General features: G+C 43.5%; 1 protein-coding gene across 1 annotated transcript in view; it reads right to left on the bottom strand.

Moving 5' to 3' along the window:
- Nucleotides 1-15,991, bottom strand: part of LOC105062327 (antigen WC1.1-like) — a 99,535-nt gene extending 83,544 nt beyond the window's left edge. Inside the window, exons 1-7 of the mRNA XM_074357254.1 lie at nucleotides 15,885-15,991; nucleotides 8,600-8,920; nucleotides 6,153-6,461; nucleotides 5,743-6,060; nucleotides 2,593-2,685; nucleotides 2,199-2,513; nucleotides 895-1,209 (exon numbers count right to left, since the gene is read on the bottom strand). Coding sequence (XP_074213355.1) covers nucleotides 895-1,209; nucleotides 2,199-2,513; nucleotides 2,593-2,685; nucleotides 5,743-6,060; nucleotides 6,153-6,461; nucleotides 8,600-8,920; nucleotides 15,885-15,969 — 1,756 coding nt within the window. The 5' untranslated portion in view covers nucleotides 15,970-15,991. The remainder of the gene's footprint in view (nucleotides 1-894; nucleotides 1,210-2,198; nucleotides 2,514-2,592; nucleotides 2,686-5,742; nucleotides 6,061-6,152; nucleotides 6,462-8,599; nucleotides 8,921-15,884) is intronic.
- Nucleotides 15,992-16,623: the final 632 nt, after the last annotated feature.

Below are 16,623 nucleotides of genomic sequence, written 5' to 3'. Positions count from 1 at the left end.
TGAGCCCATTGATCTCTGATGGGTTCTACATGATGTCCCAGCCAAGAGGATAAACAATATCCTCTTTAACGGGATGGTTTTCTTGGGTCCTGCCTCCCAGAGGTGTCTGGCTCTGCTCATCACTCCACGGGAATCCTGCAGCACAGCCTCTCACCTTCTTTCTGCTCTGGCCAGGATGTGATTTTCTCAGTACCCCTAAGACGCCACGTTTCCTCCCATATGAGGATTTACACTGACCATAAAGGTCTCTCCACTTTCTTCCTTTAAGAAACCCTTACTCATCCTTCAGTCTCTGCATGATTTCTTCTTTGCCCCAGTCACACACTTCCATAGCACTTTCTCATTCTTCACGGCTCTTGAAATTCCTGTCTGACGGGAGATTTCCGCACTGGATTGTAAGTGTCATGGAAACAGTGACTATATGTTCTCTCTTCTCTGTCCTCTAGCCTGGAATATAAACTTTTACCTACAACATACTCAATTGCAGTCTACCATCAAACTGCCTTGAGAGTTAGTCTAGCTGGTGTAGATGCAATTCAGAGTAAAACACCCAGCATTTATGAGACAGAGCGATTCTCTGCTCTGTCCCTACTTACGTTAAGGTATTGGGCATATCAATAACTAATCCTAGTTACTTAACAATTGCTTAGAAAGTCTGAGTATTATTTATGCTTCCCAAAGTTCAGCCCAATCTCCCTGGTATTTTTCAAATAAACTGCTGTCAGCCTAAGTTTTTTTTACTTTATCCTTTGAAACGATATGGACTAGATAATCTTTATCCACACTTCACTTCGTAGACAAAACTTAAAGTCATCACTTAGATTTGAAAATATAAAATCTCATTAGCAACATCTTACAAAAAATGGTGGGACATACAAACAGGCAGTAAGTCACCTGCACAGGAGACGTAAGCTTCTTCCTTTGGAGAACAGGAATTGTATTTCCAAGGGTCCGAAGGACACTCCCAGAGAGTGGTATCAGTTCTCCGACATTGGATTAAATCTACCCACCGGGGTCTAGAACCTTCCCTAAAAGCAACAGAAGGGTTCAGGGTTCCACTGTCCCCACAGCCAAGCTGGCTGCAGACGATGGACAAGGTGAAGTCATCCATGGGGCTGCGGCAGACACTGCCCCAGGTCCCGTTGTAGAAAACTTCCAGCCACCCGGCACACTCCTGGTCCTCGCTCACCATCCTCAGGGCCAGGAACTCTAAAATTGAAAGGGGAAACAGGGCACAGTTGACACTCCACTCAACGATCTGGGTGCTCCTCTCTCCCAGAAATTGTCAACACTCATCCCTGACCCTGCTGAGGAGATACTCAGTAGTTGACAAGACTGAAATTTGTCTCCCTTTTACCTGACTTTGTCCATTTGTGTCTGTCTCTCTATTTCTACCGCAATGATGTGATGGAAAATGAACTGAGCGGAACACTGAACTGGGCACCCTGCAGGGAGGGGGAGCTGAATCCCACTTCCTGAAAAACCCATGGAAGACTATGTGAAAGGGATGTGGATAGTAGGGAGGCAGGCAGAAGGGTGGACCCCCCAGAGACGTCCACATCCCAGTCCCTGAAACTTGTAAAAATTCTACCTTATCTGGCAAAAGGGATTTTACAGATATGATTAAATCAAGGACCATGGGATGGTCAGATTAAACTGGGATATTGTGGATTAACTACGTAAGCCCAGTCTAATCACACTCTTAGGCCTACTATCATTAAAGTGGAATCCTAACCCTGACTGTGATTAGAGAGAAATGAGACATGGAAGAAAGATCGGAGGGAGGCAAGGTTGTCTGTCTGAAGAAAAAGAGAAGGAGCTCTGAGCCAAGGAATTCATGCCGCCTTTAGAAACTAGAAAAGGCTGAGGAATTCTCCCCAGAGGCTCCAGGTAGAACGCAGCCCTGTGGCACCTTGACGTCAGCCCACCACGACCCCCGTCAGACTTCTAACCTGCACAAAGGTAAAATACTACATACACCCCTGATTTTTTTAACTACTCAGTCCGTGGTGTCATTACAATACCAGTAGGGTCTCCAGACCTTACTGGAGAGTAAAGACAGACTGGAAAGACAGGCGCCAGGGAAGGGGCTTCCTCCTCTCGCCCTGCCAGCAACTCCCCCTCAGGGCTCAGACCCCCGACCCCCAGGGCCCGCGCCCCCCCCCGGCCCCCCGCCTGCGGCCGAGCGCCGCGCAGACCTGAGCAGACGACCCCCGCGTCCTCCTTGTGCCTGCAGTCGTGCCGCCCCCAGCCCCGCGAAGGGCACCTCCACACGTGCGGCTCCTTCCCCGTGCAGTTCAGCTCGTCCAGCCAGATGGGCCCGGATCCCGCCCCGAAGCGAGCCAAGGGCGAGGCGTCCACGGCCTGTCCGCAGCCCAGCTGTCTGCACACCACGTGGGCATCGGTCAGGTCCCAGCCGTCATCACAGATGGTGCCCCAGGAGCCCTGGTGGAGGATCTCCACTCTGCCTGCGCAGCGGCCGCCCCCGTCCGCCAGGCGGAGCCGCCTGCTGTCTGCGGGGAGAGGCTCGTGCCAGTGGGGGGGGCCTTTACACAGGGGAGGGCAGGGGTTCTAGGCCTGCGGGACCCCCACCTGAGCAGTTGGCCGGGCTCCCCTCTGAGGCTGCAGAGCCTCCTGGTTCAGACACGGAGTCGTTGCACTGGGGCAGCACCTGGGTCTGGTTTCCTGCAGGAACAGCAATGATCAGCGGGTTGAAGAACAGGAGATTGAATTAAACCAAATAATGACGTGCTGATCAGGTCTGAGATGAAAGCTATAACATAGCAGTAATGTTACCCTATAGAGGTCACCTTCTCTATGGAGCGTTCTGCTTTTGACGATGCCAGAATTTCTGTTTTAAGCCAAGTATTTCACGAAGAGTGAGTTTACAAAACCGAGGAAGTATCAATATTTGGGGCGGTGCTGTAGAGCTCCTAAGGCAGTGAGAGTATTTGGGTCCATGCTCTCAGATGTGAAAGGCAGAGGTGAGCCACCTCTTCTGAGGCCTTTGTCAATTGAAATGTAAAAGGCGAGTCTCTGAGAAGCTCATCAGAGATTCTGCAGACTCACAGAGCTCGGGGAGCACAAAGCATAATTCGGGGTCCAGCAAAGAGGAGGAGCCCTGTTAACCGGAACACTTGCACCACAGAAGGAAGAGTGAACCAGACATAGACTGTTCCTCTCAGGGACGGGTGCCCGGCTCCAACTACTTCACTTTCTTTTAAATGAGGTGATCAACCCCCTAAATCAGGTGCCGGGGGGGCAGCAAAAGAAGATCCTGTGTGAAGAAGTTCTACAATTTTTCATCTACAATGTGTGTCAATCAAAAATACCAGCTATTAAAAAAGTTTCTCCCGTATAGCACAGGGAACTATGTTCAATGTCGTGTAATAACCTTTAATGAAAAAAATATGAAAACGAATATATGTATGTATGTGCACGACTGGGACACTGTGCTGTACACCAGAAATTGACTCATTGTAATTGACTGCACTTCAATAAAAAAAGTTAAAAAAAAAAGTAACCATAAAAAAACAAAATGCAAATTAAATCTGACCCATAGACAGGAGAACAATAATAGATATAATTATAGAAATCAATCAAATATAAGGCAAAGACACAGAAAAAAATCACTTAAGCCTCATTTTTCTGAAAAGACATAAAATTCATCATTTCAAAGCATGATCAACAAGGGGGAAAAGAAAAGAGAGGGAGGGTATAGCTCAGTGGTAGAGCGCTTGCGTAGCATGAACGAGGTCCTGGGTTCAATCCACAGTATTTCCAGAATAAAAATAAATAATAAAGAAATAAATAAAACCCTAATTACCCCTCCAAAAATGAAGAAAAGAAACAAAAAAATCTATTCCTACAAAACGTATACACATTAAAAACATGTTAACAGTATATTATGAATAATCTTTTGTCAGTGCTTTTGGGTTTTTTTTTTTCCCAACATATGTTTAAATTTGATACGTTTATATATTATAATATTATTACCAGTGTAGCTTTGGCTAACACCTCTGTCACATCACATAATTATCCTTTCTTTTTTACAATGAGAACATTTAAGAGCTAGTCTCTTAGACATTTTGAAGTTTATAATTCAGTATTGTTGACTACAATCACTATTCTGTACCTTAGATCACCAGAATCTATTCATCTGCTAATTCCGTACCCTCTAACAAATCCTTATTCCCACACCTCCCAGTCCATGGTGACCATCATTTTACTCTCTGTTTTTACTAGTAAGGCTTTTTAAGATTCCACATAAAAATAATACACAATGTTTTTCATTCTCCATATAATCTACCTTACTAAACACAATGCCCTCAAGGTCCATCCATGTTATCACCAATGGCAGGAGTCTCTTCTTTCTCATGATTGAATAGTGTTACTCTGTGTGTGTGTGTGTGTGTGTGTGTGTGTGTGTGTATCATGTTCTTTATTCATTTATGTGTTGAAGGACACGTGACTTGTTTGTGTATCTTGGCTATTGTGAATAATGCTGCAATGAACATGGGAGTGCAGACATATTTTCAATATCCTATATCATTTCCTTGAGTCCACACCCAGAATTAGGATTGCTAGAGTATACGGTAGCTCTATTTTTTAATTTTGGAGGAAACTCCATACTGTTTTCCATAGTGGTTGAATCAATTTACATTCCCACCAACAGTGCACAGGGTTCACTTGTCCACATTTCCTCACCTACGTGTGTATATCGTCTTCTGGATGATAGTCTCTCTAAACGCTATAAGGTAACATCTCATTGTGGTTTTGATTTGCATCTCCCTGACGATTCGTGATGTGGAGCACTGTTCATGCATCTGTTGGCCATTTGAATGTCTTCTCTGAAAAATGTTTAATCAGTTCCTCTGCCCAATTTTAGACAGATTGTTTGGGTTTCTGCTATTGAGTTGTAGAGTTTTTTAAATATATTTTGGATATTAACCCTGATCTTATATAGGTTTTACAAATATTTTCCCGTTCTGAATGTTGTCTGCTGACCATCCAAATGTTCCTTGGTACAAGACATTGAATCCCACAATTTGCACAGAAGCACTATTGATCATGGATGTATGGTTAATTCATTGTTAAAAAGAAGGGCAAAAAGGAGGGACATCTTACACCACCATGATGCTGATGTCACTTCCCCTTTGCCAAAATCTTTAAACATTTAGCAAAAAGTATAGAAATTCTTTGAAGAGCACCACAGGAAATGACACCAGAATGAATAAAAATTCTAAATAATCTTGATTTATTACAAATATTGAATTTACAATTTAATCTTACTACTATAAAAACACAAAAAGCAAACAACCTCAATCACAGATGTATTTCAAAGTAAACAGTTAATAATATTACATGAAATTAAAATTTCTTGAATTTTAATGAGTATCTTTGTACTTAAGAAATATATGCTGTGGTACCTAGTAAAGGAACCTGATGTGTATAGCAATTCTCAAATGGTTCAGAGTGGGGAAAAAATCTTCACTGAGGTGTACACTTATTGCTTATCCATTGTTCTCTATGTTTATACTTAAATACCTATGTTAATTTTAAAAATATTACTCACCTTAATGCTTCTCGCCCTGAACTCAAAAAATGAATGAATAATGAGAAAAAACATATTTCATCATGAAATATTTAACTTTTGAAGCCATTTTCCCTCATTCTCTGCTCTTGGGGACTTTTTCCACACGGAGCATCCTGAGTACCAGTCAGCACCCTCCTCTCTCTTACCTGAGCAGATCACAGAGGCTGTGTTTTCGTGGGCACAGTCAGGAACACCCAGGGCAGTCACCGGGCAATTCCACAAGAAGGACTCAGCCCCCGAACAGTGAAATCGAGCCTTCCAGATTGGATCACTTCCTTCAACGAAGTATGGTCCTCTGGGGGTGGAGGTGGCGAATCCACAGCCGAGCTGACGACAGACAACATGGGCGTTGGCTATCGTCCAGTGCGAGGCACAGAGTGCTTTCCAACCTCCAGAAATATTCATCTGCACTTGTCCCTCACACGGAGACGTGCCATTTTTCATCAGCCGCACTTCTGTGTATGCTGGTAGAAAAGACAGGAGCTCAGCAAAATCTCATGTTTTTCTTACCTGACCAGGATGTGCAGGGAGGTTAGAGTCCTGATCTGCATCTCACCTGAACAGACAACTTGAACAGCTCCACTGTGGTGGCAGGTTCCTCCTGGACAGGGCACCCTGGGGCAGGACCAGAGCTCAGGCTCTTCCCTGGTACACCTGAACTCCTCAGCCCAGATCTGACCATCTGACTCTCTGAAGGGCACGTGTCCCAAGACAGACACAGCTTTGCCACAGCCCAGCTCTGCACAGATGACCTGGGCTGTGAGGAAGGTAAAGTTCCCGTCAGACACTGGAGTCCACTCTTTTCCAGAATGCACTTCTACTTGTCCTGAGCAGGGTCCATGCCCTCCAACAAGACGCACAAATCCTAAGAGAAACAAGCAAATAAACCCAGTAAGTGTTCATGATATTCTTGGCAATTGGGAAAAAAAACATGTCACAGGCAATGGTGTGGAAGCAAAACCTTTTTTTCTCCAAAAGCGGGGCATGGAGAGGGAATTTGTCATTTAGAGTTATAACTGCATTTCACAAGACAGTTTCTGTAGAGAAATCCAGAAGAATTTGAAGAGGCAGTTTGGAATGGCTGAATCCGAAGAACATATATAATGAGATTGGTTAGAAATGTGAATCCCTTATCTAGGGGTCTGGAAACTACAGGGCTCAAGACAGGTCATCCAGAATGACTGAATACCAGAAACATACATTTCAGAGCATTGGTTGGAGAAGTGAATTTCTCATTTGGGATCTTGGGGCCTACAGAGCCCATGTCAGTAATGCATAAACACATGCACACTCAAACTTGAGTACAGAGATATGAAGAATAGAATCAACCCACAGGGACCTGGGCTGTCAAAGTAGAGACCCATCATCCAGACAAAGTTAGAAAACCATCCTGAGACGCGTGGGGTTAATATTCTGATCAGATTTCTCTCCCAAGAGCCAATCCTCCAGTGACTTAAGGTAGAGAAAATCCCGAGGACTGGATCCATGAGTGCAAGTCGACCTGTAGACAGATGATGGCTTAAGAGAAAAAATACACACATTGTAACCAATCCACTTTTATTGTATCAAGTTTTATTTTTCTGATAAACTTTGGTGGCAAAACGTTCCCATGAATTTCTTAGGTGACCTAAAAGGGGGAAAAGATGAATCTGTCAAGTTGTGTTGAGAAAGCTCAGAGAGCCACAGGAGAGAGACAGGGCGGTCCTAGTCATTTCTCTTGATAACCTAGCAGTTGTTGTAAACATTAAATAGGTGCAGCTTTTTGTATGTCAATCTCACCTCAATAAACTAGCTTCAAAATGAAAGTCATTATTTTCTTAGGGCCCTAAATGAGTGTTATCAAAGATCTGCGGAAAGTGAGGCTGCAAAAGATCACTTTTCCTATGATCGTCCCCAACAGAACACAAAAGAGCTGATTGGCACTGGCTGCTAAGGGCTTATTGCAAATGTTCTTCAGGTTCCCCCATCCCATCACCCCTTCAGATTAGATGGTCCTCTTCTAGGACCCAACCACAAGCATAAGGGAATTCACTATGATATCTGATCTCTTTGTCCATTCCAGGTGTTCTGATGGATTCATGTCTTGGACATCTCATCCATCTTTGTAATAACAACTGGACACATCTCTGGAAAATTCTCTGACCACCCACTCACACTCTAGGTTCACTGCTGTCTTTACTGCTTCCACCTTGGCTCTGGTCAGACACACTTAGAAAGGACTGAGCACTTCTTCTGTTCACTTTCCAGTTCTCTTGTCCTCACTGAAATTAATACTTGCTTTGCTCCAGCTACTGCACTGTAAGTCTAGAACTTTATATTTTCCTGCTACCTGAACATCCCCACAAACAGGATGTTAGCACCCCAGCCAGGTGACCAGGAGCAGCAATGTGCAAAGACTAACCCCCACGACATATCACCTGTCTTGCCCACACCTCGCTGTAACCTAGTGATGCTCCAGTGAAACCCCTGCACCCCTTTTGTGTGTATAACTCCACCCTGACACCCAATATTTTCTCTTGTTCACAGGTCTTCACCCTCTGTTTTGGACCCCATGCTTGGCTGAGTCTGCCCCCTTGGCACTTCCCCTACGTATCCCCCTTATGACATGTGGTGACTTTATCTCTGTAGGACCCATGAGTACAATACACTGTGTTTGCTGCCCCTCTCTTGTAACTGCACCGGATCGACCATCTCATAAACGAACACAAAACAGCTCCCATGATCGAACTAAGTCACAGAGCTCCAGCTCAGCAGTTGTACCTGTGTGAAACATTTGACCTCAGCTCCCTGTCTCTTACGACACATGACAGAGCCCTGAGGGCCCAGGGATCCATAGGTCTGGGGCCTTTACTGCCCAGGGCCAAGCAGCCCTTATGCTGCCTTGAGCACCTAATGCTCAAGAAAGCACTGTGTTACTTGAGTTTTCACCCAAGTGTGCACGAAAGGCTCACAGTTATTCTGGGAATGAGACTGAGGCTCTTCCTCAGACAGGATAGGCCTTACCTGAGCAGACTACTCCAGAGTCCCAATTATGGTCAAAGCCATCACTAGTGTAGTCTTTAATAGGATTTTTAGAACAGTCATGGAGAGCTGACTCTGTCCCTTCGCAGGAAACATTGAAAAGCCAAATGGGGCCAACCCCAGGTCCAAAATACGACCCTGTGGGAGCATCAATAGCATCTCCGCATTCCAGCTGTCTGCACACCACAGCTGCATCCTGCAAGTCCCAGAGGTAAGTGTCCACAGTGCCCCATTTTCCTTGGTACTTGACTTCCACTCTCCCCTTGCAGTGGTGGCCTCCATCCATCAGCCTCAGCTCCAGAGCTGAAAGAGAGACACAGACACAGAACACAAGACACAGGAGAGATTTTAGGAGACAATGCAGTGGTACAAGTATTAAAAAATGAGCTCTCTGAAGGGAAAAAAAATGCCTGGTCTATAGGATTTATTAATTTCTATGGTGCAAATATTCCCACTGTGCTCAATTCTAAGCTACCAGTGTGGCATCACTGAACACGGGGCTGGGAAGGGATGCACTCAATTATTTCTCTCAAGCCTGTAGAGCCCAGCTCCAGGGACATCACCGAGGACAGGCCTTCAGAGGACTCTGGATGCTGCCCTCACAGGAGACATGCCCAAGACCACCAGGGGCCCAGACCCCTGTCTCAGTTACAGCTCACGGCCCATGATGCCAGGGAGAAACCTTCCCTCTCCTTCTCTGTCCCATTGGGGGCACTCTCATCTACCTTAGGAACAGAGGACTGTGATAAGCCACCTCTAAAACATCCCTCATATGCCTTCCTCTGGGTATCCATGTCCCTGTGTGACCCCCCCCACACTTGACTGTACCTCATAACCTGCATCTAAGAAATGGGATCTGGCAAAAGTAAAGAGTTGTGACTTAAGAGATTAGCTTTTAAGACGACTCTGGTTTCTCCCTTGTTGCCCTATCTTGCTCTCTCTTGCTCTGATGAAGCCAGCTACCACGTTGTCAGCTGTGTGTGGAGAGACCCGCATGACAAGGGACTGAGGGAGGCCTCAGCAAACTGAAAAACATCAATACTGAGAAAAGAGATTGAATCAGTATTTAAACATCTCCCAAAGAAAAGGCCAGGAACAGATGTTTCCATTGGTGAATTCTACCAAATATTTAAGAGGAAATAATGCTTATCCCTTGTAAACTATTCGAAAAAACTGAACAAGGGACACTTCCAAAGTCATTTTACATGGCCAGCATTAACCTGAGACTAAAGCCGTGTAAGGACACTCCAAGGAAAGAAAGTTATAAGCCAGTGTCTTTGATGAATATAAATGCAAAGATTCTCAACAAATTTACCCAACTGAATTCAACACCACAATAAAAGGACTAAACACCATGATCAGATAAGATTAATCCTTAGGACGCAAGGATGCTTAAACATGCAAATCAATATATGAGATACACTATATTAATGTGAATGAAAGATAAAATTCATGATCATCTCAATAGATGCAGAGGAAAAAATCTGACAAATTTTAAAATCCTTAAATTTATAAACCTATCAAAAACTTAAATATAGAAAGAATATTTCTCAGCATAGCATAGACCATATACGAGAAGCTCAGAGTTAACATCACACTCAATAGTGAAAGGTTGAAAGCTTTTTCTCTAACATCAGAAATGAGACAAGTGTGTCTACTCTTATTCCATTCTCATAGTACTGGAAGTCCCAGCCAGAGCAATTAAGCAAAAAAAGAAATAAAAACATCCTAATTGGAAGAGAAGAATTAAAATTGTCTCTGTAGATGACATGATGCTATATATGTAGAAAACGTTAATACTCCAACCAAGATAAAAAACTGTTAGAACGAATAAGCAAATTAAGCAAAGTCGCACGAGACAAAATCAACATACAGAAACCATTTGCATTTCTGTACACTAACAGTGAAACGTGGAAAAAAATTAAGAGGACAATCTCATAAAAATTGCATCAAGAGCAATAAAATACTTAATAATTTTGCAAGAGGTGAAAGATCTTATAAAAAGTATAAGACTGATGAAAGAAGTTGAGAAAGACACAAATCAATGGAAAGCTATCCCATGTTCATGAATTAGAAGATTTAATATTCTTAAAATGTGCATCCCACCCAAAGCCATCTGTAAGTTCAATGTAATTCCTACCAAGACCGATGGCTTTTTCACAGAAATAGAAGAAAAATACTAAAATTAATTGCGAACCACGAAAGACCTCACATAGTCAAGGCAATGTCTGGGAAAACAACAGCAACAAAAACCAAAGCTGGATTTGTGATTCCTAACTATACGACATGACTATAGTAATCAAACCATAGAGCAAAGATATGAAAATAGACACACAGACCAACAGCAGAGAATGAGGGCTCAGGAATTAACCCGTGCATATATGGTCAACTAAAGTCTGACTAGCAAGCCAAGAATACTCAATGAAGAAAAAGAGTCTTTCCAATCAATGGTGTTGGGAAAACTGGATATTTACGTGCAAAAGAAGGAAACTAGAACCCCTATCTTACACTACTCCCGAAAGGTAACTCAAAATGCACTAAAGACTTAAATCCATTTAAGACCTGAAACCATAAAACTCTTAGGAAAAAAGTTTCTTGACGTGGATCTTATCAATAATTTTTTGGATATGACACCTAAAGCACAAGCAACACAATCAAAATAAACAGTGAGACCACATCAAACTAAACAATTCCTGTGGAGCAAAAGGAACTATCCACAAAATAAAAAGACAACCTACGGAATGGGAAAAACTACTTACAAATTAGATGTCTGAGAGTGGTTAATATCCAATATATATGAGAAACTCATGAGTTTATGGCAAAAACACACACACACACAGACACGAAACCACAAATAATCTGATTTTAAAATAGGCAAAGGATATAAATACACATTGTTCCCAAAGAAGATAAACAAGTGGCCAACAGGTACATGAAAACATGTTCAACATCTCTATCAGGAAAATGCAAATCAAAACCACGTGCTATCACCTCACACCTCTTACAATGGCTATGATCAAAAAGACAACAGATAACAGTGGTTAGCAAGCATGTGGAGAAAAGGGGAAATTTGTACACTGTTGGTGAGAATATAAATTGGTACAGCCTCTGTGGAAAAAAGTATGGACATTCCTCAAAAAATAAAAAAAAAGAATGACCATATGAGCCAGAAATTCCATATCGGGTATATACCTTAAAAGATGAAATCATGATCTTGAAGAGATACCTGCACCCCCATGATCGGCAGAATTATTCACAATAGCCAAGAAATGGAAACAAACTGAGTGCTCATTGACAATTATAAGGATAAAGAAAATGTGGTAAATACTTGACGTATAGAGAGAGAATTCTAGGTATATCTATAGATTTAGACACAGGTATACACAGGCGTAGGTGGTATGGATATACACACAGTGGAGTAATTATTCAGTCATAAAAATGAAGGAAATTGTGCCTTTGGGACAACATGGATGGTCCTTGAGGGCCTTATGCTAAATGAAATAAGTAAGACAGAAAAAAAACAAATACTGCTTGATCTCCCTTATCTGTGTGTGGAATCCAAAAAAAGCCGAACTCATAGAAACAAAGAGTATATGGGTGGTTGCCTGGTCAGGGTAGGTGGCAGGGAAAATGGGTGAAAGTAGTAAAAGAGTACTAAGTTCTACTTATAACATAAATAAGTTCTGGGGCTGTAATGTATATGTGACATTGGTAATACTGGATTCTATACTTGAATGTTACTAATAAAGTCAATCTTAAAAGTTCTCATAGCTCACACAAAAAGTAACCTATGTGATATGATAAATATCATTTCATAATATATACGTGTTTCAAATCATCACATTATGCACCTTACACAATATCATATATAAATTGTATCTCAATAAAGCTTGAAAAATAGAAAAAAAAAACATAGGACAAAGCTTTTGCAAATACAAGGGAAAAAATGACAGAATAATAGTTATGGGGGCTTAGTATATATGCCTCAGCATTTGATTGTTGAAATAAACTATTTAAAATAAATCATGTTATATAAAAGTGACCTATAGGAAACATGTATGCAAACGTGTTTATATATTAGACGCTATTAACAATACCATACATTGTAAACAGTAAACAACTTCATTTCCAGAATGCATGGCCTCTGCTTAAATTGTACTTCTTTAAGGAACCCTTCTCGGCTTCTCCCAGCTAGATTCAGAAACACTGCTGGTGTCCCTGCTGATGGCACTTGTCAGAGTTTATTATAAATTCTTGTCTTGGTGTCCAGTCTCACTAGCTTTACAGGCCAGGGAGCGCTTCACTCGTCACCACTGGGGCCCCAGCACCTAGTGAAATGCAAAGGCTATGACTTCAATACCCTACGAGGCGATCTGTAAATCAATAAACATTTGTGGAATGAAAGTCTAAATAAATTCCAAAAGCAGGTATGGTAAATGCCATGGTGTCATTTAGCATGTTTCTTTAGGTGGCATTGAAATCAGTGAGAAAAGAAAAAGACATAACACAGGAATTACATAGTAAAAACAAAGTAAAATTAGATATAACTTCATATCCTATATGAAATAACTTACACAGTTATTAGAATTGTAGTATATTTAAATATATTTAAAAAATGCATACAATCATTTATTTAAACTAGAACTGGAAAAGAATATTCTTAATGACGCTTCGAAAGCAGAAACATAAAAGGGAAATTTTTATACATGGTTAATATTAGAAACTTCCATGGGTCTAAAAACAAAGAAAAGTTACAATGAAACCAATCAGCTGAGGGAAACAGTGTCAGCCTAAAACATGGAACTGTTCACAAGGACAAGGACTCTGGACCCAGGAGTCTCCACCTAGGTTCAAACCTTGCCTCTACTGCTTCCACCTGTCTCACCTTAGGCAAGGGGTTTCACTTTGCTTTGCCTCAGTTTTCTGATCTGCTTTTTGAGATAAATATATTCTGACTTGTAGGCTTGCTGGGCGCTCAGATGAGCCCGCATGAGGGAACGCGGTGTGGGGTCTGGGGGGTCAGCGGCAGCAGAAGTCATAGTAGAAGGAGCCACAATAGAAATCATTACAAGAATGACAAACATCCCCAGTTAAAAAGGACAAATGTCATGAGCGAGTCATTCACAAATGAAGGATTAAATTAGCTAATATATGCCAGCTTTTGCCTGCAAAACTACCAAAGATGTAAAAACGTGATAAAAAAAAATACAATGTCGGGAAAGGTATGTGGAAACGAACATTCTGATACAGAATAGTGCTAATAAAATTCAGTGCAAACATTTCTCACAGACATTAGTCTGTGGGTCAAAAGCCTTAAAAGGATTCCTAGCCTATAAACCAGTAATTCCAATCTTAGAATGTGATTAAGAGAAACACTCGTGGATGGTGCTTACATTGAAATGCAGGGAAGTTCAGAGCAGATTTTTCCACAATAGCAAAAACATGGAAAACAAATAAATGCCAAACACAGGTGATAAGCTGAGAATGTTGAATTTCAGTCATAAAACTAAATATTTGAGACAATTAAATATTTCAGTATTATCCCTGTGATATCCTATATTTTGTAATATTGCAATAAAATGATTAGTGTTTACAAGAATAGTTAGTGGTATAGAAAAAGGTCCAAAATACATTATTGATTTTAGAAACAAGTTACAAAATAACATATACTGAATTATCCAATGTTGAGGGTCAATGTTATTGTGTCTAATGGTACACATTGTGCTTGGAGGGGTAATTTTTTGCCAGTGCCCATCGTGGGTTTCAAGGTGGAGACCCCTGTCATGTGCACCCACCTCAGATCATCCAATGTTCAGAGAGATGAGGACGACCATCTCACAAGAAGCAAGTCCATGTTGTATGAAGCAGCAGAATAAATTTTTGGTAGAATAAATCTGAACGGTGTTGTGTCGAAGAAAACAAACACAGTGCTGGCTTCGGTGAAATGTTCCTGCTCCTCAAGGAACTGCTGAGGAAACTGCCTACAGTTTTCCGAAGAAGACGCAGGTATCAGAATGCTCATTATCCCCCCTATTTCATGGGACCAAAACCTACCTCTGCACGTGAGAGCCGTCAGGAGGGTAATCTTCACCAGCATCTGGTCAACACTGGCGGAGCAGAGACTTGGGGGGATGGGGTTTCCCAAGCAGAATTATTGGACTGAGAGACTGAGGTCTAAGGGGACGACAATGAGCACTGAGAGGAGACAGGTGTGTATGTGGTCTCAGCTGGTCCAGCACCCAAACCTGGAAGAGCCACCTCCTCCAGGCTGAAGACTAGATTTTCAGCAGCACTAACCCGGATGCCTGCTGTCCTCTCGCTCAGGGGAAACCCACTCACAAGGAGAGAAAAAAGAGGGCACGGGAGGAAATACACCTACAGGCATCACCACGGATCCTAGGGAGTGGAAAGGACCGGTCCAGCACAACAGGACACAGTCCCCGGGCACCGGGGCAGGGACTCGAGAAACTGTACATAAGTGGGGATGTGCATCAGCTAATCTCTATAAACAAGACGTCCCCACCCTTGGCTGCAGGGTCCTCTGACCTACAAGGGACCCTGGAGGGAGTAAATGAGGCTGGGAGGCAGGACCCCTTCCAGAGCCAGTGCTGGGCAGGCACTCGACAAGCAGAGGGGAGGCCGTGGGGGTGAAGGAGAGGAACCAGAGAGGGGCAGGCAGGTGCGAGATTATCTACGATCTGGGTACGTGCAGCTGACATGACACCCAACCGTGGGGGCTCTGGGTGTTTCACAGACCAACTGACTCAGTCCCTTCTCGGCAGCCCCGTTCCTCTCACACACCTCACACACCCTACGCACACACAAACACACACGCACACACACACACAAGCACAGAGCCTAAGGGAGCACAAATGCACAAAACATGGAAATCCCACCGGCCAGTCCCCTACAGAGCAGGAGTGTGTGGGGAACAGCCCGGAGTCCCAGCTGAGGTCACTCGCTGGACCTTCACACACTGGGGGCCACTGGGACTCAGCAGATGCTCCCTGAAAACAAGGGAGACAGTGGAGGGGACTGAAACTGACCCACCTCAGTCCAGACCCAATTCATTTCTATGTAAAACCTGCTGCTACGACCAGTCGACCCTCCACGGGAGAAGAACCAATATTCACAGTCAGCGTAGTTCCTTCTTGGTCAAGAACACACGGTCTACACTGGGACTTCAGCACCACAGCTCCAGGGACCCCTCCCTTCACCAAGGTGTCCACCCTCTGCTGTTGATCCAGGAAAGGGGGAACGCACTTACCTTGACCCCCGACCATGATGCTGAGGTGGAGAAAACAAAGTCCTTGAAGGGAGAGCTGTCCGTTCAGAGCCATCTTGACTGCCATGTCATCAACAGCACAGTCCCAGCTGCAAAACACCCCTGTGAGGAGGCGTCAGGGCACCGACACAGGTCTATGTAGACCCGTCCCCTCACATCCTCCCTCCTGACAGCCAATAGAGGCACCTTTTACCATTTCAGATGCTATCGGAGGCTTCATCTCACCAATTAGCTTCTGACTCTTCAAAATCTCCTTATAAGAGCAACAGGGTCTTTGCCCTTATGCTTCTGTAGGTCCCTGAGAACCAGCACCCGGGACCGGGGCTGGCATAGAAAAGCTGCATCAACAAGTATGAGTGGCTTTCTCTCCCCCGATCCTCCTGGCGGATCGCCGCAGACTGTGAGATGTCTCAGGGTCAGGGTGCGGGGATCAGTGCCCCGCAGAATCAAGCACTGTTCATCCCTGTGACTGAGCTCATAGCCAGAGAAGCACATGAAGGCTTGAAATACAAGAATAATTATCAGGCCAGCAGAAAATGCGGGCCAGGAGCACAGGAGATCACAGGTGAACATGGAGGGGACGAGGTGGGAACCACCACGTTGGGCAGGTGAGAGTGTTGGTCCTTCCCCACTTCTGAGAATGATCTGGGGACTGGATCCTGGGGAACAGAGGGGCTCAAGAGAACAAGGGGCTTTGACAGAGCGTAACGTTTCCCCATCA

Source organism: Camelus bactrianus, chromosome 34 (assembly GCF_048773025.1).
Source record: "Camelus bactrianus isolate YW-2024 breed Bactrian camel chromosome 34, ASM4877302v1, whole genome shotgun sequence".
NCBI lineage: Eukaryota > Metazoa > Chordata > Mammalia > Artiodactyla > Camelidae > Camelus > Camelus bactrianus.
Note: the sequence above shows the minus strand (reverse complement) of the source record. Positions and strands in the feature narration are given on the sequence as shown.